We start from the raw sequence: 24,260 nt of genomic DNA, 5'->3' as shown, positions 1-24,260 counted from the left end.
AAAAAGAGCAAAATTCTGCTTATCACTGAGAAGGACGAGGTGAGCCTGGTGGAAGCAAGAGAAACTGAGAGAAACAACCTTCTGAACACCAAGGTGAGAGAAGAAGGACAGGGAAGAGGTGCTCCAGGCACCACAGCAGAGACTCCCCTGAGCACCTGAGAGGAGCTGGTTACCACACTGCAGCCTGAGGAGGACTTTGTGCTGGAGCAGGTGGATGTGCCCTGAAGGAAGCTGCAGCTTTTAGAGAGGACCCACGCTGGCACAGGGAAGAAAATGTGAGGAGAAAAGGCAGCAGAAAGGAGCTGCTATGAACTGGCTGCAGTCCGTCCCTTTTCCTTGTCACCCCTACAACACCCAGTGTCAGAAGGAGGCAAAGGAGCTGGGAATTAAGCAGTAACAAAGACTGAAAAGAAGTGGGTGATGGGGGTGAAGCTGTTTGGTTTTTACCATCTGACTCTATTTTAATTGGCAAGAAATTAACTTTCTTCAAGTTGAGTCTTTTCATTTTTGGGATGTTAATTGGTAAGTGATCTTTCTGATTTTATCTTAACACAAGAAAGCTTTTGTCTTATCACACTATTTTTTTATTATTTGTTGAGGACTGGGAGCTAGAGAACAGCTGAGTAACTATCTGGCAATCAACCAAATCAATCCTGCACATCTATATTAACATAGAGCAGAAGCACATTCAGTTTGCATCTAAGTTTTGGTCTGTATTAAAGAGCATCGTTTGTGGTTCAGCTACAGTGACCAGAAGAGATACAGCCCCAGAGGAGGGGCAAGGTGGGCAGCACAGACCACCTTCTCAGCTAAATTAATTTGCAAATGATAGTCCACACTCTTATTTTGCCTGTATTTGAGGTGTCTTATGTGTTTAAGTCTTGGAACTACCAGAGAGAAGCAAATTGCAACCTGGGAACAAACCTATTCAAGTTCCTTATCATCATTCAGTTCATTTAAATATATGAGTAGTCATTTTCAGTTATTGAAAACAAAATCCCTGATGTGCGCTTTTAATTAGCAAACCCATAACAAACAATAAATATTTTAATTAATCTCAAGATCTTCTGCAAGTCATAACATATGATCAATATTTTTGTCCATAGCTAGTTTTTGATGAACAATTTTATTAGGAAATATCTAATAGTTCCTTTATTTTTTTGCTAATGACTGTGTTTATATGTGTAAGGCAACAACACAGTATGTAGTAAATTACTATTCAGCAGCTATTTAGTTCATATGTAGCTACTTCCTTTTAGAACAACTCCCACATTCTGGTTTTGTTCCCTGACATTTCAGAAATAGTTTTTTTTTTTAACAGCTAGCTGTCTCCACTCTAGCAACTGACATATTTTCCAAATGTCACTGTTACAATCCATAAGATTCTCTTAAGAATATTACACTTTCTACACCACTATCAGCTGTGCAAGTGCCATCAACTGTTCCTCACATCCCAAAGCTGGTCACAGGATCTACTCTTTAGCCTCAGAGATGCAGCCTTACATTTATGTACATTTCTACTTTAGACTGTGAACACTGGGGAAAAAAATGAAAAACAGTGGAAGAGACACGGTTAAGGTGTGTACAAGCACATTTCTACATTTCTCTTTTAAATCCTTCTCTATTCAGACTTGTTCTCATTCAGACGTCTCAATCAAACATTTTTCTCAAAAAAATCCTATTTGGTAGTTTCTTATTCTTAGACATTTTATTTCATCCTATTTCTGTTCTCAAGGCTACATTTTTGCTTCTCCAGGCTAGGTCTCAGAGACATTTTGGCCCTGAATTAAAATGACATTGATTGACCTATGTCCACAATCCTTAGGGCATTAGTGATAATAAAATAAAAACAAATGTTTCATGTCCTTTCTAGAAATCTGACCTATCTTTCTTTATGGTCTCTCCATGTTTATAACAAGCCCAAATCATATGCCTGTATGAAAAACACAGCAGCTACTCAGGAGGCCCTAAATTCAGTTTGTGCTGTTAAAGCATTTACCTGGGGATGACTGCAGGCAGCATGAACTTGAGAAAGGAATCCAAATGGGAGAAAAGATCTATGTTTCAGAGACATAATGGGCTTGACATAAAAAATGCTAGTGACTACATGGTTCCACAAAGGATGCTTTGATGAAGTCTGTGTCTATAGAGCTGTGGTGTAACCCTCTCTTTCTGCATGTCACAATGAAGCAGATTTTCCCTTCCTTAAGCACATCTACTGGCCTTGAGAAGTGTCTGTTCATTGGGGCTCTAAATAGGGACAATAACTAAAGTTAAGCATGTCTAACCTCACTGCTACTGGCCAATATCTGGAAAAGTCGTTCTCGTTAGCCAACCTTTGAAACCCCAACCACTGGAATTTATGTCCAGGTTAATTTATCTAAATGTAGGTCTCTAGACTATAAGATTTAATAAATATGAGATAACTTCTGCTATAGACACTGGAAACAGAGTTCATACAATCCAAATAAACCAGTGATGACACACAGAAACAGACCCCTGAAATGATCTGCTAAAATGACAGCGTGTCCAAGCAAGAGAGTCCCACCCCTCCAATTAGGTATCTGCTATAGCTTTTTGCCTTGCAACATCTTTTCCACACAGCCTTGCATAAAGCTTTTCCCTACATTTAATTCTGGAAACTTAATATTAGTACTAGTGCCTATTATCAGACTACTTGCAAGAATGAGACATCGCAATCCTGAACCAGATTGGAATTATACCTCACCACTTCCTTTCAAAATAAGAAAAGAAAAAGAAAAGTCCACTTACCATCTTCCATATACATTATTTTACAGAATACAGGTCATAACTGAGTATTTTGAATAGTTTCACTCTTTTTTTAGGGAACTTCTGATGATTTATATAAGTGTGTGTATATGTGTATATATGTATATATACATATACATGTTCAAACAAGTTTTGCAGATTTTAAGATCTAGATCTTTCTTAGGCTTGTATCTCCCTTACATTGTTTCTTGGGGGAAAAAAAAAGTGCTAAGTTTTTGAAGCAAACAAAAATTAATTGATTCTCTTTTATTTAAAAGTTAGCAAATGGTTTGAGCATGAATTACTGAGAAGCAGATTAGTCAAGGCATTGGAGTTATAATCATTAATAGTGGAAGACACAACTATGAAACAAATCTAATTTAAGTCTCTGCACAGGTTGCAAAGGGAACTCTCAGGAGATCACATGCACTTTGATTTTCTAAAAGAATATAATAAAGCCTGGAGATGCATGACAGGCCGAAGAGCTACCTTTGTCTATAAATCACCTTGGAGTAAATCAAAGTGCGACATTTATCATGGTTAAAGTCTGTTTAAGAAATAGAAAGATAACAGCCTGAGATCATTCACAACTTTAAAAAAGGACAGATTCTTTCATAAGTAGTGTTTTACCAATCCTTTTTGATTCAGTGAAGTAATTTCTTATTCATGTAATGGCTATGAAAGTTTTGTGTTGTTGTAGTTTTAGATTTATTTTTGTGTTCAAAATCTAAAAGGAGAAACAGGTAAAAAAGATACCGAGAAGGTTTGATAACAAAACACACCATGGGATTTACAAACATTCCCAATTCTTTTTTCACCAGTAGCCATTTTCTACATCACAGATGATGGAGAATAGGAATGATTTCTTCTCCCAGCAAACTAGAGCTTTGAGGCAATGTGAATTCTGTTTCACAGGTCTTATAATTTGTATTTGCAAGTACCCCCTCTATTTTTTATTGCAAGAAGTCATTAGTGATACTGACAGTAAGACTGTGAAGTACATTTAAAGATATTTAACCCTTATCTAAAAATAAAAATAAATATTGAATCAGAACCAGAGTGAATGCAAAAGAACCTAACTTTGGGAAGGTGTTTTCTAACTAACTTTAGATATGTGTACTTAAGCTACTGGAGCTTGTCCTTTTACAGTCAGTTGAGAGAAATAAGGATTGAAGGGCACAATTCTCATCTTAACAAACATACTTAATGTAGGCCTCATGAGCTGTGCCCTCATGTGCTTACTCATTTTCAGTGATATATGTTAATTTCTTTACAGTGGCTATAACAGAAGTCTAAATTTTTTAGCTCATGAAGAAAAATCCCATCACTGTGTCTATCATTATTAAAGTAGGATTGCATGCTAAGGAAAAAAATGAAATTCACAGTAAGCTATAGCTGTCCTCCAATATTCATGTTTAGATTTAGGATGGTAAGATAGGTAGCATTTTTACTGTAAACTTGAAGTAGCTAATCTGATCATTTAAAGGAGTTGTTACTAGAATATGATAATAGTTTCAAACTACAGAGGTTATCTTTATATATTCTCTCACTCAAAGAAATAAAACCAGTCAATTTCTACAAAAAGAAAAAAAAAAAGGGCAACTCATTTTGAGGCTTTTGGTCAGTAGAGTAGAAGAAAACTGGAAGAGTAAAAGAATCATCCGTAATGGATAATAGAAGCTATCACTGGCAGTATGGGAAATGGAACATCAAGAGAGAGATGCTTCTCTTCCCCTCCTTCTGGAAAAAAAAAAAAATTAAAACATGGACAGATTTAAAAAGAGTACTTCAAAATTATGAAGGATTTCTCAGAGAAAGATCTCCTAGGCACAATAAAATCAGTCATAAGGGTAACTGGAGATGAAAGTGACTATTCAGAAGGTCTGTTCTTTAAAAATGCATTGACTTTTGAAAGCTTATTTGAAGTAAAAGCTCTCACATCTTTGAGGATTAGACATCACGACTCAGAGAAAGAGATTGATTTAAAATACAATTAATTAAAAGGAATGTATTTTTGAAGCAAAACACCTGCTCGTTTTTGTTTTGCATAAAGGAAAACATTATAAATTCTCATCCACTGAATTAATGGAAGTATTTGATAAAACAGTAAATGTGGTTAGAATACAGGGATCAAGAGTTATAAAAAATTTTTGTCTTCATATCCTTAATACATTATTATGAAACACTTTTCAAAGAACACATTAACAAATAATGAATATTTATTTATTTATTGAATTATAATCAATGACAAATCAGAAATTATTAAAATGTAATAGTGAAATTGGTTCTATTAAATGTTACATGCATTTCTGCTAACTTCAGAAGCAGTGGTATTATAAGAACGTAATGCCTTTAAAAATACAATTAGAACTTTTTAACTCCATCAAAACTTATTATGTGGTCTCTCTGGAAAATACAAACTCATATGAAGTCACTGAAATGATGCCTACTCAGAATAAAGTCAATCAGAACTAATTTCAAACCTAACAAATTAGCCTTATTATTTTCCAATTAACCATACTTTGCATAAACTAGCAGTGTATTTTGACTTGATTTTGCATATATTAGATGCACATGCAAAAACAAATAGTCCATAACTTAATATAGAATAGATAAGGAATTTTATTGTCTAGTATGGAAAAAAAAAAAGATGGTACATTTATTTTTTTAAGAGTCGTTCCCTTGATGAAATTCTCAAAGTTCTTCTCTGTTAACAGGATGAATCATAAACCTGTAGAAGATATTGTAAGGAAAAAAAACCAAAACACTTAAGTTCAGGTCAGGCATAGGTGAAGTGGTTATTCTGATTTTAGACTATCTGCCAGCTGAATGGCTTTAACCATAGCTGTAGAGACCTAGCCTGATTGTTATCTCCTACTCAACCCAAATGACTAAACAGTCTTTGCACCTGAGAGAGACACTTACAGTACGTAAAAGTAGGAAACAATGCACTTGGGATAACACACAGCTTTTTGAAGGATTAGCCTTAACTGGCTTGCCACTGGCTCATTTCACGGGATTGGATTAGTAAATAACACAAATTCTATGGTATCACATAAACCATTTGCAACCATTACAGTCACATTTTATTCTGTGTTTGTGGAGTGGATATGGTCAACCATTTCTTGCTTAGCTAGAAGTGGCACTTAATGATTGTTCTTGACACATTTTAAAGAATTTAATGTTGGCTTTTTTTAACCTGTCAAATAAGTCAAGAAAAAGTCTATTCCCCATCTCAAAATTTTGTTTCTAGCTGGTGGTTTGTGTTTGAGATATGTCTGAAAGATCCTTGTAGAGGAGGAGTAGGAAATGAGAGAGCTCACAAAACAAACCATCCCATTTCAAAAGAGGGAATACAGCCTTGTCTTATGTAGGCCAAAAACTTCCTCTCAGAAGGTTTTTACTCTCCACCTTTCTTAACAGTACCATTCAGAATTAAATCTTGTAGTCCACAGTAGGAAACTTGACATTCACTGTCAGGTCAATTTGAGCAAGGGCTGTACCTGTACTTGGCTTTTTTTACCTCTGTAATTGCTTCTGTGCTTTTTGACATAAAATTTAGGTGAAATAAGGAAATGATGTATTAATTATTCAATCAGTATGAAACTTGTTGATTGAAAACTTTGAAATTTCTATGTATCCAGAAGACCAATCACAAGAATTTGGGGTTTTTCCCCCTCTTACTCTCCAAGGAAATAGCCTGAAGGATGTCCATGCTGGTGAAAAGTTAGAAGAAAATGCATAAATCCATGAAGAGGAGTTAATTGGAGCCTTAGTGTTCTCCAGGCTGACAAATTACTCTTTTATTAATCCATTACCACATAAAGTGTTTATCTCCACAAAGATACTAACTTTATTCTGATGTGTAGCATACCAGTTCAGATGATACACAACCTTCATGATACCTTGACCACACAATACCATATTCTGTATTTCTCTGATATTTACAAAAAAGGAGCTCTTGAAGAGCTATAATCTTTATATATAAATATAGTATTTTATATATAAATATTATATATTTTTTTGTTTTTTTTTTTCCTCTCTTCAGAGGAGAATCCAGAGCAGTGAAGGTTATGCTGGACTATATTCTCTGTCCTCAAGTTTGGAAGGCATAAAGCAGTAGGTGGGAAGGGGATTTTAGAAGTTTGTAAAAACTAGTAATAAGTAATAAACAAGAATTTGTTCAACAGGTAGGTGCTGTACAATAGCACTTTTCCAAGAGTGGCACTGGCTGCTTTGATCCTGCTGCTTTGGAAATAAAAATTTAGGACATTCATTATCCTGATAAGTAGCTATGACACCTATTATCTTATTAGTTTTCATCAGGAAATATTACAGAATGGATGAGAAAGCAATAAACATTAGCACTTTGCCAGAAGTTTGTTTCTTTACTGGTAACCACGAGTGTAAATATTTATACATTTGAATATTTGTACATTATAAATATTTATACATTTGTTCAATGAAATAATACATGTAGTAAAAGGCTCCAGATTTCTGGTAACTTCAGAATTAGTGGAATTATTATAAGATGATTCCCAGCAAAATATAGCCTCATGTTATAAACGCAGGTTGTTTGTAATCATTGCACTGCTCTGATGTGCTGTTTTAGACCAGTGAGTGCGATCACTAAACACTTCATGATAACTTAAAACCTTTGAAGAGCAATTGTGCTTTCTTTGTGCGTGATGGCTGCTGTCATAAAAATCTTCATATCAATGTAGCATATTAATACAAGGCAAAAAAACCCCACTGTTGTAAAATATGAATTTTTATATTATCTGACTTTATTTCTGTCTCTGTGTAAATTCCCTCAGCAAATTTTACATAACCCTTCCCCTTATTTGTTTTTGAATTAACAATCCATCCTGACAGTACAGTTTCAATCCATTACTCAGGTTAAATTAATCACTCAAAAAGTACAAATGTTGACTCATGAGACCATGTGCTGAGAGATGATACTCTTTAAATAGAAAACAATCAAAAATTGAAATATTGTCTTACTTTTTTCAAATGCATAATATCATTATGCAGGTCACACCTTTTTGCAAGGTATTGCATAAGAAAGTTGTATTGTAACTTTTCTCAGTGTTTGCAAGGCATTTTTAGTGTAATCCTTTTGGTTTTTTCTCACTGCCTGTATTGGTTCTGGCTGAGCTGGAGTTCATTTTCCCATAGCAGCCCCCACAGTGCTTGCAGTTTGGGGGCACTTGGAACCTGTCAACCCACCACAGTGCTTCATGTTGTTGTACATCTGGCAACTTTACCTGCTCAAACTTCACTGGCTGGTGAAAGTCTATGCTTAAGAACACAAAAGTAGTTTTTGAATTTTTTGGGAGGTTTTTTTTTGGTGGAAATCTTTGGAATTTGTTCATCCTTTGTCTTTGTTTATGCTTCAATAATTTAAATCATGATGTATTTTTGTGCCAACACTTGATCATGTACATAGAAAAATCTTTGAACTTCATATGTGTTCAAAATATTTATCTTCTTGCTTAGTATCTACTAATTCTGGAAATGCAAGTTTTTCATGGGAATGTACTAATTGGAATAAATCTTTCTCTTCAAAAGACTTTCAGCTGCACAAAAGACAAGGCTATGAGAGAAAAATGCTCAGATTGTGATAGTCTTTATGTGAATAAGAAGGGTGATATAGCCTATGAGAATGTTATTGTTAAAAATTAATTTTGCAATATTTAGACCAAACGTGGCATTCACAGCAAGAACTTCTATTTTTCTTATTCATTTTTAATAGTATTGAGATGTTCTGAACTGAGTGAACTATGAACAGTGAAGTCATGTAGCCCTTCCAAAGACACCTGAATAACACCTCACATTAACATTTAGGAATTAGGAAGAATACTCTTGTGTGTAAATAAAACCTGAAATCCTACTCAGACATAAGGGATGTCTCACTTTACTGAGGTAACAGAATGTAGATGAGAGTTAAAAAGAATTTAACAGATGGCAAACATCATAATGGAGATTTTATTGCCAGCTTTAAGTAGCTTTGGTCCCAGAATATGCCACCAGAATCAGATTTAACAATGAAAAAAGCAACTATACTGAAGTGGGTGAAGAAGCAGAAAGAGAAGAAAGGACATTTGATACTTGAGAATGCAATATAATGTCAGGTAAGAGACACAGACTAGTTTATTTATATAGAGACCACAACATAAAGCCTTTTCCAAGGTATTTTACCTCTCCAGCATGATTTGAACAAGAAAATAATAATCCACAGATTAAAAAGCCTGAGGAAAAAAAACATTTAGGAGAGTTCTTTCTTCAAAGAGGATGAATATCAGGTGAGATTTAAAAAAAAAAGAGGCAGACAAGGTCTGCCCATATATATCTTAAGCACAAAGATATCCTCGATATTTCTGTATATTTGAGCCCTGAGATCAGGGAGATCACAAGGAGAGCTCTGGCTGCAGAGTAGAAACATGTGTGCTGCATGTTAAAATGAGCACAGAACGACAAACAAGTGGTAGAGCACTTTTCAGTGAATCGGTGGTCTTGCTAGAAGTATTATGAGAATTTTGATAGATGGTATTGAGAACCTCAGTGGAGTGATATTGGGATTAGCCCCTCCTCACAGAGCTATTTGAAAACAGATTCAAATCAATGTGCAGGTGATAAGTATTTGTTGTTATTACTGCTGCCTTCCACAGGGGGTTTCAAAGAGGTAATTCATTGTGACGCATGAAATAGTCCTGTGGGAGCTCCCAGGGTAGAGCAGAATAAAACTAGCAAATGAAGTGTCAAGGCTTTATACTACTGTTTATTTTATACATTTAAAGTACACTATCCTTTCCAGTACCATTTCTTCAAATACCTGCACGATTTACTGTATATTAAAAGTACTTTTGAAAGAGCAAACCAGTCAGCACAATCATAGCACTTTGAAGTATTAAATATATTATAATGATTGGACTGTTTGATAGGAAAAAATAGATTTTTTTAAAAATATAACACATTTTAAACATTTTTGTAATGCAAGGCTATCTTCTCTGTATTACAAATACCAGATCTCTTCACTGGCCTTCTAAAGCCCAAAGGCTGTCGCCACACATTTGTCAGTCTTCAGCACCAAATGAAATAAATTCTTACATCTCTAGCACTGAATGTGGAAAGAAGGAACCTTTCACTTCACAAGCTACCTGTACACATAAAATTGGTACAAGTTTGTTTGGCAAAAGTATACCCCCTCCCTTCCCCTCTGTTCCTTCTGGGTCTGAGTATCAAACACATATCCAAAAGGCAATGACATGGCATCCAAAAAAAAAAAGGTGGATGTGTCTTTATACTTTATTTTTATATGCAGCAATGTAATAAAAGGGGCTGGTTCTGTATCATACATTAATAGCTTTTTAAGATCATTGGTTTGTTGCACACAGGATTATCTCCTTGATGAAAATGTCTGCAGAAGCTACCAAAAAGAGAACCTGGGCTATGGCTAGGACCTCTAGATTCAACAATGGAAAAAAATACATAGCAATCCCCTTTTCTTTCCTGGCTGGCTATGAGAAAAAGCAAAGTTGTCCAGAAGTAAATGAATGAAGAAAGTTTTTTGATAAGGAAAAGTGATACTAACTTTGTGACTCTGTAGAGAAGCTAATGCAGAGGATCAAATTTAGTGTGGTAAACTTGTAGGCTTGCCTAAAATTCAGACATATTTTTCAGGTAGCTGTAAGCAATATCATCATAGTGAATCTATCTCTTCAGTTTAAAAAAAGTTTAAAATCTTACTTAGCTTTTGATTGATACCAGTCATCCAAAGCTAAGAAAATTACACAAAATTATATATGTTGCATAAGTATATGTAAACTGTAGATATTAAAAATATAAGCCTAAATTCTTATTATGTTTATATTTTTTTCAACTCTAGTTCCTCACATAAAATCTTAAATCTTGAGAAGACAATTTTGTTTTCTTACTAAAATATATTGGTTTTCACTTTAAATCTAACTTTAAATTCCCTAAGTCCTACTCATATATCACAGTGATGCAATAGAAGAATTTTTCAAACATCTGCTTCATTTATCTTAAACATACACTTTAACATATACTTAAAGACACAAGTGATTACAGAAAAAAAATCTTAATCTATATTGTAATAAAATTCCACAAAATTGAATGTTTTAACTGTTCTGTTGGACAGCCACATCTGACTACCCAGAACAAGGTAGGACTTTCTGGTACAGATTAAGATGAATTCCAAAAAAGGAAATGCATGCCAGCATAAATCCATGAAATCACAACAGCTCATGGAAGGTACTAGTAGCTCAAGATTTATGCACAAGTCAAAATATCGAACAGTATGGGTTCATATTTTTGTTCTGTAATATCTTAGAAAATGTTCAAATGAAACAGAATTACATGAAAATTTCACTATGCCTAGCACACAGCTTATAATTCTAGCAATTTAGAAGATGTAGTATAAAGAGGATATGAAGGCTAATTATAATTTTGACATTTTGAAAAGATTGCACTAAATATATCAATATTAAGAAAATTCTAATGCAGTAGAAGAGAGTGAAAGGAAATATACTGTCTTGAAATTCTTTTGTCATTTAATACTTTTTTAATAGCTCTAGTCACATTCTAAGACTATTTTACAGTACTTCAATACCACAGTGTGTCATTATCAAATAGATATAAGATATATACTGTATTACAAAGAACATCTGGTTTTAAATATTTGAACTCCTAACTTCTTTCTCCAAAGTTAAACCTCCAAGGGCATGCTAAGGAAGTAAGTGTCCAAACTTTTTTGGATATTGCTCAAAATCCCATCTAGACTTCTAGTAGGACTTGAAAATGTATAGATTCAATGTCAGTGCAAGAAGATCTTAGGCCGATTCCAAACTGAATTAAGGCATGCCCCAAAATGTTCTGCCACATTTTTCCAGCAGTTCAAAAAGAAATGGGAAACTACATGTTCTCTACAGCCACGGTTTTAATTGCCTCTTTACTGTTAAGTCAAAAAGGACCTGGGGTTCACATCTAATACTGAAAAAAATGCAACACCCTCAAATTCAGTGAATATAGATAAGACAAAATGCAGAAAAAAATTCAAAATTGAGAAATAGAGTTTAGATTAAAAAATTCATCTATTGCCACCATCTCTGCCTGTATTTCTAAACTGGGAAGAGAAATAAGACATGTTGAAAAATGTCCTGATTCAGAGAAGTAGTAACTTTGGTTATGGTTGGAGTTCTATGCCTATCAAGTGCATAGCCACAAGATTTTTAATGAAAATTATTACAAATATGTTTCAGAGAATAAACAAAACAAAAATACAATGCAACGAAATAAAACCCCAAACTACATAAAAACAAGACTGTAAGAAAAGTGGAAAGATGAATAAGAAACAGCAGTGGCATTATTGTTGACTGCTTTAATACATTGGTTCCAATAATTTTCCATGAAATGCAGCTACCTCCACTAAACTTCATGGTTTGCCACAGTTACATGAAAAATTAGTACAGTTTCTCTTTTTAACTACTAAATCTCTTATGTTAATGTAATAACTCAGAGGGACATGCCGCTTTATGCCAACTATTTGACTAAAATACCCCGTTAAGTCTATATTGTACCAACAACATGTGTTATGATAAAACTGATACTCATTGATACTGTGCTCACAGGAATCCCATAATTGCAGGCCTATTCCTGTAAATCATGGAGCACTACACGGGTGACTTTTCACATCTTTTCTGAAATAATTCAGTGGCATGCATTAGTGGAAAACATAACAATTCACTCTTTAAATGCATGAAAGAAACAGAATCATGGACTTACGGTCTGTGATTTTCAGGACTCTTTTGAATTCTCCACTTCCAGATCCTCCACAACCATCTTCATCATCACAATCACCACTGATTTGTTCATCTACACCTCCACCACTTCCTGTTTGTTGGAGATCCCATTTGTCATGTTTTGGAAATGAGTTGCCCTGCAACAGCTGAAGACAAGATATATTATGCAAGTTAGCAGTACATATGGAGAGCTTCAGAGAGTAACCAAAATTTTATATATGTCCCTAGCAATTACCTGATTTGAAAAGGAAATTTCAGGATCAACAGAATGACAATTCTAATTTTTAACTTTTTTTAAACCCTGACTTACAGATAGATTTAAAAGAGTGGCATTTGGAGATGTATAGTTTAGTTTTAATTTAAAAACCACAAAATTTCTTTATCACTACATAAGAAAGTCACCAATTTCTTGCCCAGAGGCCAAGTGGAATGGTTAAGTACATGGAATCATAGAAAAGTTTGGGTTGGAAGAGACCTTTAAAGGCCATCTAGTGCAAATTCCCCTGCAATGAGCGGGGACATCTTCAACTAAATCAGGTTTCTCAGAGCCCCAGCCCAACCTGATTTTGAATATTTCCAGGGCTGGGTCATCTACCACTTTCCTGGGAAACCTGTTCCAGCATCTCATCACCCTCATTACAAAAACATCTTTCTAATATGTGGTCAAAAATAAACCTCTTTCAGTTTAAAACCACTGCCCTTAATTCTACCACAACAGACCCCACTAAAATGTTTGTTGCCCCTTTCTTATAGGCCCACTTAGAGCAGACAGAATCTGGGCTACTTAACAGATGGACCTGGATCTTTTAAAGACCCATGTAGTGTCTCCAGAGACTTAAGATACATTTATTGTTTTATGTGAATTTTCCACATTTGAAATACCTGAAATAGTGCAAGAGCTGTGTTGCAGCTCAATATTGGTGAATCCAAAACACACTTGTCTGCTCTGGGTGTGTCATACAGAAATGTGGCAGAAACTGAAGAAAAAAAAAGGTTTTGGGATGATATCAAATGCTTGACCAAGGAACAGCAGACCAAACTGATGCGTTCAGAGGAAGGGCTAGCATGGAGAGAACTATTTCCAAAGGACATCCAGGGATTAGTTGGGTAGAACTAATAAAAGGGAGGTAAAATAAAACAAAGGGATAGCTGCTACTGGCCTAAGCAGTATAGATGATTTGGTTCCAGTAAATAAGGTTGTTCTCTGACTCCTTTTTATTTCTCACTGTAGAGATGGCCAGTGATATCTGCATGGTGTATAAGACAACAGTAGAGTTCTGTTTAAAAGATTTCTCCACTCATGTTGAGCAGTGCTGAGCAGTCATCTGAATAACATTAATCTCTCTCATTTATCAAATGTACAAGTGCTGTCATACACTTTTTAAATACTAGGTAGTACAACTGTCATATACACACAAAAAATGCCCTCTTCCCTATTCAGATTCAGTTCAGTTTATCTGTCAGATAAATATAAACATCATAACCTATAAAAACCCAGGTTCTCACAAAGGTTAATAATTCTTATAACCTCATCTCATCCAAAATGCCAGTTTGTACAGGTTTGTGCATTACTCATGCTTTAATCTAGGAAGACTTTACACTGGCTGAAACCTCAGTGTGTCAAATTTATTAATTTAAATTCAGATAGTACTTTCTCCTTAAAGAAGATATTAATTAATTAGAAACAGACTCTGTTGTTTCATACTTTCAAACATGTGTTTGCTTTGTTGTTTAATGAGATACTGGGTTCATATTTTCACCTGTATACTGAGTTTATTTTCAGATTATGGAGTCACTTCCCAGATGAGGATCTCTTAAGTGCTGTACAGTGCCCAACAAAAAATAGTTTAATCACTACTGCAATGAGATCATTCAGATAAATCTCAATGCTTCCTTAAAATCTACTTGCTCCTCTGTGTAAGAACAGGAGAATGCCACTCACCACTGAATTAGCAGAGCCAATTTATGCAGCACTTTTAATTCAAAAGTTTTATTAGACATTTATATGCTACCTGAAAGACAAACTACCTAGCTAAGAGGAAAAAAACTCCTTGGTACTTCTGCTCTGCTCCCTGCTCATTGTGTAATCCATGCCATACTTCTACAGAGCAGTATTTATTGAAACAAAACACAGACTGTTTAATGAACTACACTCAGTTAAAGAGCACACTTCTTTTTCACCCCAGTTCATATTGTGACACATTCCCAGGCCAGCTGTATGATAAGGTACTCTAACCCTGAGACCTGTGGCATAAACATGGGCAGAAACTTCCAGCAAGACAGTTTTCCAAACAAAATGTGTTGCCAAATTTTCTTCAATTGCCATATACATATATACCATATATAAAACATATATCTGGTGTGTGTATATACATACATATATATATATATATATATATATATATATATATATATACACACACATTTTTTCAGCCAGAGAGCATGCCTCCTCCTCTCTATGTCTCAGTCTTGGAAATATATTGGCTTAATAATGTTTTATACTTTGTTGCTTCTTTAAATTTCAGCACAACTCAGTTATTTCTCTTTCCTCTCTTTTTCTTCCTTTTATTTTATTATTATGCAATATTGGCTTATGAATAGAAACCTAAAAATACAGATGATCCCACTTAATTGCTTTAAAGGTAGGTTCAGTATTGAAAAAGTACTCTAACTTTTTCCAAACTTTTCACTGTGCTTGAGAAAGCAGAGATTAAATAACGAGCTCGTTTGTTATTTGGACTTTGTTATTCTCAATTCAGTCTCCTTAATTGGACAAGAAGAAATGTTGTCTCCATATAAGTTCACAAGTCTCAGTGCTAGTTCTCTACTAAACAAGACTTGGACCTAGTATAAATTCTTTATTAAACAAAAATCCATGCAGTGCTTCAAAGCTAAATTGATTCACATTATAAATAAAGATAAAAGTTGTTTAAAAGAATTGTTCTATTCTGCTGCACTTTTTTAAACCTATTCTTTAGGAGGAAAATAAGTACATGTTATAACTGGAAAATTTTGTTGTATATACTTACTGGGTCTTTCAGCTGAATGAGGAGGGTTACCAGCTGTATGCTATCTGTACAAAAAGTACAATGACTGTTTTCCTGCTGTGTCATAGTGTAAAATAGTTTATTTTCTTTTTATTTTGTCTAAAAGTTATTCCATTCTTTCAAATTTTTGTCTCAAAAACCCTGAAACCCCAAATCCCATGAGTTTAATCACACTTTATTTCAATTTCAATGAAAGAGGCAGTAAATACTCTTGGCAACTGTGTTAATTTGAATGAGTTCTGGCAAGGGTTAATTCATTGTTCTGAGACTGCAGTAGATACACCAATATTCCAGTTTTTGCTGGTTCTTAATGTTGATGGAAGTTTATTGAACTGACTTTGGAATCAAAAGCAAGTCCTCTGCTAGTGGCATTTTATTTTCCCAGAAAATTTATGCACCACTACTATTGTATATGTGTATGAGGAAATGATTTGGGTGTAAATCAACTGAAAGGTCCTCCGGAGTCTTCAGCTTCACAGCTTCCCTGCATAGCTCTGGGAAGTTTGGCCTCCCCCTTAGATCTTTCAGTGCTCTGTTGTCAAAATACCTCTCAGGACTTGGACTGATGGCTTAGTGGAATGCTTTCTTTTGACCCAAAAGCAATTCTGAACAAGGTTATGACACCAAAAAGTACCACGAATAAATTTTGTGACATTTCACATTTTTGAATGGAAATATTTGCATTACAGAAGTTACATTGTTGCATTAAAGTACTTGCAGGGTTCTGTAAATATTTGACTGTGCTCTGTAACATTTCAGTAAGAAAATGAACTGCTTGCAGCAGCTAGAGAGGCACCTTATGAGGGTTCTTGAAGCTTCTCAAATCTCAGAGTCTAAGCATAATTAGGAAAATTATCACTAAGGATGAATGATTATTGTACAATCCTATAGGGCCTTGTAATCTTTCAAGATTATTTGAGACTTTCATTGATGATCTGGAAAGCAAAATGAAAAACAAAGTGGTAATGATAAATCTTTTATTGCCACGGGAACTGGAGAACTACTAAATAACAAAAAGAAGTGACAAACTAAGAAAATCTCATCCGGCAAGTGAGGCAATTGAGAGAATTTTAAAACACATACTATAATAAAATACTGAAAAAAGTAAATTTGCAAGTCTAAATATTGTATTACATGCATAATAAAAGACAAAATATTCTGTTTCGTAAATTAATTGTGGGTGTCCTGTGTAGCCAGCAGAATATGAATTACCCAGAGCAGTGTTCTAGCCAAAGATTTTAATGGGATGTCTTTGGGGACAGAAATAGGAATACTAAGTCAGATTAGGGATGTTATATTATTCCTAAATCCCATTCTCATTGTCTTTGTTCAGAAAGGATGGCCCAGAAGTGAATTCCATTACAGTGATTAAAATGGAACCAAAAATCCTTTTGTTTTACCCACAGAGCTCATCCTTTAGTGCAAAACACCCTTGATCTCAAGATTTAACCAGCCTTATAAGCCTTGTAAGTGCCTATATGGCAAATAGAGATTTAGCAGATTTGGCAGGCCAAAGCATATAAAAATGGCAAATAAATTTAAAAAAAAATCTAAGAGAATTTAAAAAAATCTATGCTACCAGAATCATACATTTAAAAACATTCAGGTTGGTCTATAAAAAATATTTTTTTAATAATAAACAATAATTATCGACAGTTGAGGTAAGGGGTTTTTTTAGTTGGGTTTGGTTTATTTGGGCTTTTGGGAGATTTTTTTTGGTTTTTTGTTTTGTTTTGTTTTGTTATTTTCTTGGTTCAAATAGGTTTTGGTCTTAAAGCAGGAATTAATTCAGAAGTTCAAGGACATGGTATGTATGAGGTTAAATTAAAAAACTTAAATGGTCCCTTCTATCTCTCAAAAATGTATTAATTCATATAAGTAGATCTGAAATGGCAAGAGTGTATCTGTTTTGCATTTTCCTGCTTGCAGGAAGTTACAAGTGATTTAATCTCTGATGTTTATCTCAGCAGGAACACCAGACAGCCATTCACTCACTCATCCTCAGTGGGATGAAGGAGAGAATCAGAAAAATGGTAAAACTCATGGGTTGGGATACAAACAGTGTAGCAGGACATAAAAGGAATGGCAAATAATAAGAGTAAGGATGATGAAAGAATGTACAAAATAAGTGATGCACAATGCAATTTCTCACCACTCACTAACTGATGACCTGAGCAGTGGACCACCAGCCCCTGGCCAGCTCTCCCCAATTTGTATTCTTGATGTTATTTTGTATGGTAAGGGATAGCTCTTGGGTAATCTGGGCTCAGCTGTCACATCTGTGTCCCCTCCCATCTTCTTGCACACCTCCAGCCCTGCTCACTGGCAGGGCAGCAAGAGAAGACAAAAAGTCCTTGACAGAGCAAGCACTGCTCAACAAAAAGTAACATGTTACTGCATTATTAACATTATTCCTGCCCTAAATCCAAAACACAGCATAATACCAGCTGCTAAGAAGAAAATTAACTGTATCCCTTCTGAAACAAGGACAATGTCTAATGAATGATGAACACTGAAAGGCAATAAAATTTATGTTTACATGATTGAAACTGATGTGATACAAAAATCTAGCATCCTATTCACTTATTCTACATCATAGACCTTAATGGGAAAAATGGATATTCTATAAATTTTATTGTATTGTATTTCAATGAAAATATCTTGATGCTCTATTATAGTTCAGTGTGAACTAAGCTCATAGTATTTCCCCTCTTTCATTTATGTGCACATCAGAAGTACTTTTGGAGGGAATCTTCAAGGAGCTCAGCCGTGAATCCAATTTAGCTAATCAAGTCAGAACCAGAAGAATTATTTCTAAAGTATTCCTTCCTTGAACTCTTTCAAATGAGAGGAATAAACTGCTATTTTTTTACCTCTGCTTAACATTATATATCCAAATACTAAGAAATCAGAATTTCCTTTGGTGATCTCTAAAAAAAGTTATTCATACACCTGTAGGCCAGAATGTCCTGCGGGGTTTCATTTCCTTAACAAAACTGTGCATTCCAAATTAGTAACCCAGCTTATATTTGAGACTGGTATTTAGATCACTAGGATGATCATTTATAGTCCCTTATGAATAGTGAATGCCCTGTGGGGATTCTTTTTTTTTTTTTTGCTAAAAAGCTGAATTTTTGTGTGAAGTACATCACCTCCTTTCTATTTTTTTTTTTTTGGTTATATTTTAAAAAAGAGGATGAGATTTCTAATCAGCTATAGCCTTTATATCCTTGAGATGATACTAAGTACAAGCACTGTATACATTGCTATGTCAAACCCCCTGATTCCTGTCTAGAAACAGGGCTACAACTCTGTGTTTCAACCCTGAAAACTAATTCTTCTCCATAAAATCACCAGTAGCCTGAATCTCTGATGGAAGTAACACAATACTTCTCTTGAGTCAAAGCCAAGTCAGTTGAACAAAGAAAGAAATAGACATTCATTCTGCTTACTGAACTGCAAAAATTAGAAATGTGGCTGAACACCAGCACTGCACAACACAGCTTTAACCTACTCTTTGTGCTTTCTTGATATACCTTTACCACCTCAGGATCAAATCAGTTGCTGCCTGAAAAGAGAAAATTTACACAACTACTCCAAAATCCTTCTCAGTTATTTATGTAGCATTCAAAACCACTTAGTAAGAGAACAAAATTTTCAAAGAAAGCTAATTGCTAAATCAGGTAGCAATGACTAGCAATTTTCATTGAAGGTACAATTCCTCACAGTGGTTCTATGGGTTCAAGCTCAAGCACACACTGTACATTTTGTTCCATCCCTAGCATGCTTCCTGACCATCACAAAGTTGAATTGACCTAACAAGCACTCTCCAAAAAAATGCTTGACCCCAATTTGAGCCCTAGCATAGTCTACAGACTGTTCTGAGGAGGCAGCCTGGATATGGTTATTCTGCTGTAGGAAGTAGGACACATGAAGTCCCTGAACATTTTTTTTAATACAACAGATGCAGGTTTTTTGGGATGTCTACAGTGCCAAATAAAAGAGAAGCAGACAATAAGGTACAGTGATAGACACTGAATTCTCAGTCTTTCTAACTTACATCTGTTCACCAACCAGTCCTCCCTAAGGTAAATCACTTATCAAGAGGCTGTTTGCAAGCCCTGGGGATGTGGAGCACTGTGCTCTCACCCTTTTTCCTCTTTTTACTTAGTAATATAATACAGGTCCTAAATGGAATTGTCCATTCACAAATACCCTTTTTCTAATTTTTTATGTATAGAAATCTTGTTTTTTTATCTGTGATGACATTTTACAACTTAAACCCACCAACTCAGGTTCTCACTTAAGTTCTGTCATGAGCAATTACTTTTCTTTCCAGTTGTTACTGGTTCAGAGTGAATACAAGAGCAAAAGTTTGGCTCTTATCCCTTGGTGCAATCCCTGCCACCACAGTTATGCACACTATCAACTTGATTTGTTTAAAAATATTTATGTGTTTCCACCCATAAAAATGCATGTCTTGCTAACATTTCACTGCAGGTTTAAATCATCCTCAAAAAATTAAGCAAATGAGTTAGACATTTCTGAGATAACAAATAAGAGCAAAACAAAACCCCAGAACAATAGCATGTACTCCTATTTTTGTCTAGTAGTTGAAATAACAGAAAAAAGTTACATTTTATATGATTACAGTTTAAAGACTAATATTCTTTGCTTGTTTCACCCATCCATGCGTATGTTTGTATTTTTTTTGTCACTATGCTCTTCTGTTCATCTGTTTCCTCTTAGTTATTTTAAGGTTATTGGTTATAACCCCCCCACACTAGATATTACAAATAATTTTTCAGATAATTTAAAAATAATTTTACCCTTTATCTTATCCTTATCTGAATTTTTGGACCTTTCTTCCTTGGCAAGGATTGATATAGATAGACATATATGACATATATTAGGCAGTTTTCTTTGATCCTAATAGTAGACTGAAATTATGTCTTTCTAGAACAGAATATGTGAATCACTAGACAGCTTAGTATTGTGTGCTTTAATGAATGATTAATGACGTATAACAAAAAAAAAAAAGAAAAATGATTGATTTAAATAATGGCATACTGTGATCAGATAAAACTCATTTGAACAAACAGAGTCAGGATTTTGGGTGGGGTTGGGCTTGAGAATCATACATCTCAGTGTAGATGTCAAAAAATTGACAGGTTTTTATGTAAGTGAAGTGTCTAAAGTCTTCTGTAGTTAGAAGTTTGATTCAGTTTTGTGAAGATCATTGTCTAGTGCTTTTTGCTATGACCTAGAGTATCTGGGGCAGGGAGACAGGAGTGATAGAGAATTTGCAGACCTTCTCAAGAAACTGCTGGAGGCCAAGGAACACAAGCAGCTGGAATGGTTCCAGGTACCTGAGCACATGCAATTGAGCCATAATCCTAGTTAAAGCTGGGAGCTATTCAGCTAAACAAAGGCTGGAGTCCAAACAGATTTATAGAAAAGAAACAACAGAAAACATTTACCAAGAGGATTCTTAATTCTTTTAGCCAGGCAGTGGAATTTTTGTTTGTTTGGTAACAACACAGCTCATAGCTCAACAAGGCAAACTGGATAAAAGCACAGTGGGATCCCAACTATTTATCTAGATGCTATAGATAAAAAATTCACTGGTTCTCTGTATGTTCCCTCTCTATATAAACAGAAAAACATAATCAAATTATTTGTGAGGAAAAATGCTAATTACAACTTAAGAATTAAATTTTCTCAAAGAAAGTTTCAAACCAAACATTTCAGTGCTACCAACTAGAACTTGGAAAATCATATGGAGAATGAATCAGAATTACAGCCAGTTTCAATAATCTCATGACTATCATTACACAGGACAGTTTTTCAAATAAAATAGGAAACCAATGCATACCAGTGAAGTGGTAGAATGGAAGAGAATTCACCAACCTGCAAGATTCATATATACAGATATGAGTACAAAATCATTAACTCATTATCATGCACTAATTTCTACTGATAGTAACATCAATCTGTTATTAGTCTGGCTGTTACTAAGAAATAAAAATCATGGCATTAGCAAATTGTAAATGTTCAATTTTATTTTTTAAGAATAAAGTTTATTCCATGGTTCAACATGTTTTTTATTAAATTTCAACTGAAAAATAAGCTATAAATGGGTTCTACAGCAAATTATCTATACTACATCAATTTTCCATCTGTGTATTTCCAGTCTGTGGCAATTTGGAGCTTATGTCTACAAAAGTAAGACTTAAGAATAATTTTACTCCTTTGACACAGTTTTTTACTTTAGAGTTAATAATCTGTAAACCCTAGTTTCTTCTCATTATCAGTGGAAACAGAAGTCTGAAGTTATAGCTGAAGTAAATTAAACATCATGATAGATAATGAAAACCACAGACAGGCTATTTCAGATTTTGATTTCTTCTTAAACTTCACAGATCTGCAAGTGAAAGGGCATAATATTAAGCCATTTAGAAGAAGGACCTTCTGGAACCCTTTTCACTTTATAAGAATATGCTACTTGACATTTCTTCTGGAGGGCCATTCAGAAGATATTATAGGAAAAGCTGCATTGAAATAATATGTGATGCCATCATGAGCAAAATTGTGACTATACTGTTAGAGGTACATTTCTTTTGCTACCCTATTGTGAGTGAATAAATTGGTGATTTATCCAGTGAACTGATTTCAAAGAATGGAATTCAGTAGACAGTCAGTGGAGGTGACCCACCAGCAGTGCTGACTGACACACTGCTTCCCCTTATCCACCAGCAGCATGATAAAGCTTCTTTTGTCTCCTACTTGGTGACATTCTAGCCCTCACATCAGTGGACTCAAGTGAGCGAGGAAAAGCAACATCTGCTGTGTAAAATTCATGAAGATTAAGCTGACAGCAAGGCCAATATTGTGTAACTTCATAAAACTACTATGTTCCTAGCAACATTTAAAAGTAAATTAAATACAAAAAAAAAAAAAAAATAGAAGGAAGCCTTTACTTTTGCATTAGGCATTGCTCTGTAGATAATGTAAGTGAAAAATGGTCCCATATATTCAAAAAATTGAAATATTAAAAATACATTTTCTTCTTCAGCAGCTGAATACGTACTTTTTTCCTTAAATCAGAGCATTCTAAATTGATCTAGAATATGATATGACAGTAGAAACCTATAAAATTTAATGCAGAACTCAGTATGAAACAAAATCCTTCAGTATTCATTTATCTCATAACGGACCATAGCAATGCTGTCCATAGAACAGTTTTTGTGGGGAGGGATTCTCAGTGCAAAAATATTGTCATGTCCCATCTCTCCTTCCCCCTCTCCCTGCAATACAAAAGATATTATGCAGAACTTAAATACAACTAATATAACTTATAGCCAGGAATCTCCTCACATGAGACCAAGTATCAATCACAAAAGCATACCTCCAGTCCTTATCTGTGACTTTGTCCGGCCCCATCCTGTAATAAGAAATTGCCACAAAACATAGCACAGAAAAAACATGGATCCAGAATCTTCTGCATTATTTACCAAGTTTTTCTTAAGGTCCAATATATACTCTTTTAATTTTCAGAATATACTCTTCAGACAGAATACCAGTATAAACTCGTTCATAATTTATGCCACACTTCATTCTTACACTGAAAGTTCTCCAGCTGCTGAGATTGTGTGCCAGCACTTTCCAGAAGACAAGTGAATTCTTAATGAGGTTAAAACAAGGCCCCCCTGCCACACAATTTGCCCCTTGTCCCCATACTCGAGTTGTCATTTATTTTCATGATTTCTGTATAACTATACGTCTCTGGTTATATTCGTGTAGTAAGGCTGCTTTGCATAAATTGAGACTTATCACATATGAAGGACTGTGTTTTTAAATATTCCTTGCCCCCAAACTATTCTTAAAATAGTTCCCATTGCCTAGTCTTGTCAAAATGCATCATCCCTGTTTTTCAAAATCTTCAAGAGGATTAAGGCATCCTTGAAATACGAAAGTGGTCGAGGAGCAGCCGTACATTACTTGAGATCAGGTTTCTTGGTGCATAAAGAAGTGGACCATTTACAATCAGAGTCTTCTCAGAAAGATTTGCTAGAACAATTCCTTAGATCCCATTGGGTCTTTGTATGTGTGATAAGATTACAACTTTTCTCAGAAAAGCTAGCTTCAAGTTCAAGTAGCGGCCTATGCCATTTCTCTGCAGCATTACTTATTCAGATGCAATCAAGTACCATGGAGAATATTATAAAATAGAAGAAGCCTTTTTTGAAATTCCTGAGAAAGCCTGGCTCATACATTTTGCAGCTGTAATATGTGCGCAAAAGTCTAATTATAGTAATCCTAATCTATGCAGACTATGTTATTAAACGTGACATATATTTTAATTGTTGACAGATGGCTTTGAACCATGTATAAATATTTATAAATTCACACATATTCCTATAGCTAGCACACACAAAAGTTCCAGGTATATTAGTCTGTCTTTTCTGAATCCTTTTATATGCACATGCAAACTCAGGATTTCCATTTTAATAACTATTTTATTGTTTAGGTTATCTGAAGACATAAAAGGACCATTTTCTTTTAAAAGTGAAATGAATATTGCATAGATTACAGGCAGTTTTGATTACTGTGGAAATCAGAG

General features: G+C 34.7%; 1 protein-coding gene across 2 annotated transcripts in view; it reads right to left on the bottom strand.

Annotated features, from left to right (window-relative positions):
• GPC5 (glypican 5) overlaps positions 1-24,260 on the bottom strand; it is a 323,760-nt gene that overhangs the window by 5,662 nt on the left and 293,838 nt on the right. Inside the window, exons 7-8 of one of the 2 annotated variants that reach the window (XM_059839214.1) lie at positions 12,574-12,736; positions 5,060-5,500 (exon numbers count right to left, since the gene is read on the bottom strand). In XM_059839214.1, coding sequence (XP_059695197.1) covers positions 5,493-5,500; positions 12,574-12,736 — 171 coding nt within the window. In that variant the 3' untranslated portion in view covers positions 5,060-5,492. Of the gene's footprint in view, positions 1-5,059; positions 5,501-12,573; positions 12,737-24,260 lie in introns of those variants that run through there. The other variant, XM_059839213.1, reaches the window with a different exon arrangement.

The sequence above is a fragment of the Haemorhous mexicanus genome, chromosome 2, assembly GCF_027477595.1.
Source record: "Haemorhous mexicanus isolate bHaeMex1 chromosome 2, bHaeMex1.pri, whole genome shotgun sequence".
Classification (NCBI taxonomy): domain Eukaryota; kingdom Metazoa; phylum Chordata; class Aves; order Passeriformes; family Fringillidae; genus Haemorhous; species Haemorhous mexicanus.
Note: the sequence above shows the minus strand (reverse complement) of the source record. Positions and strands in the feature narration are given on the sequence as shown.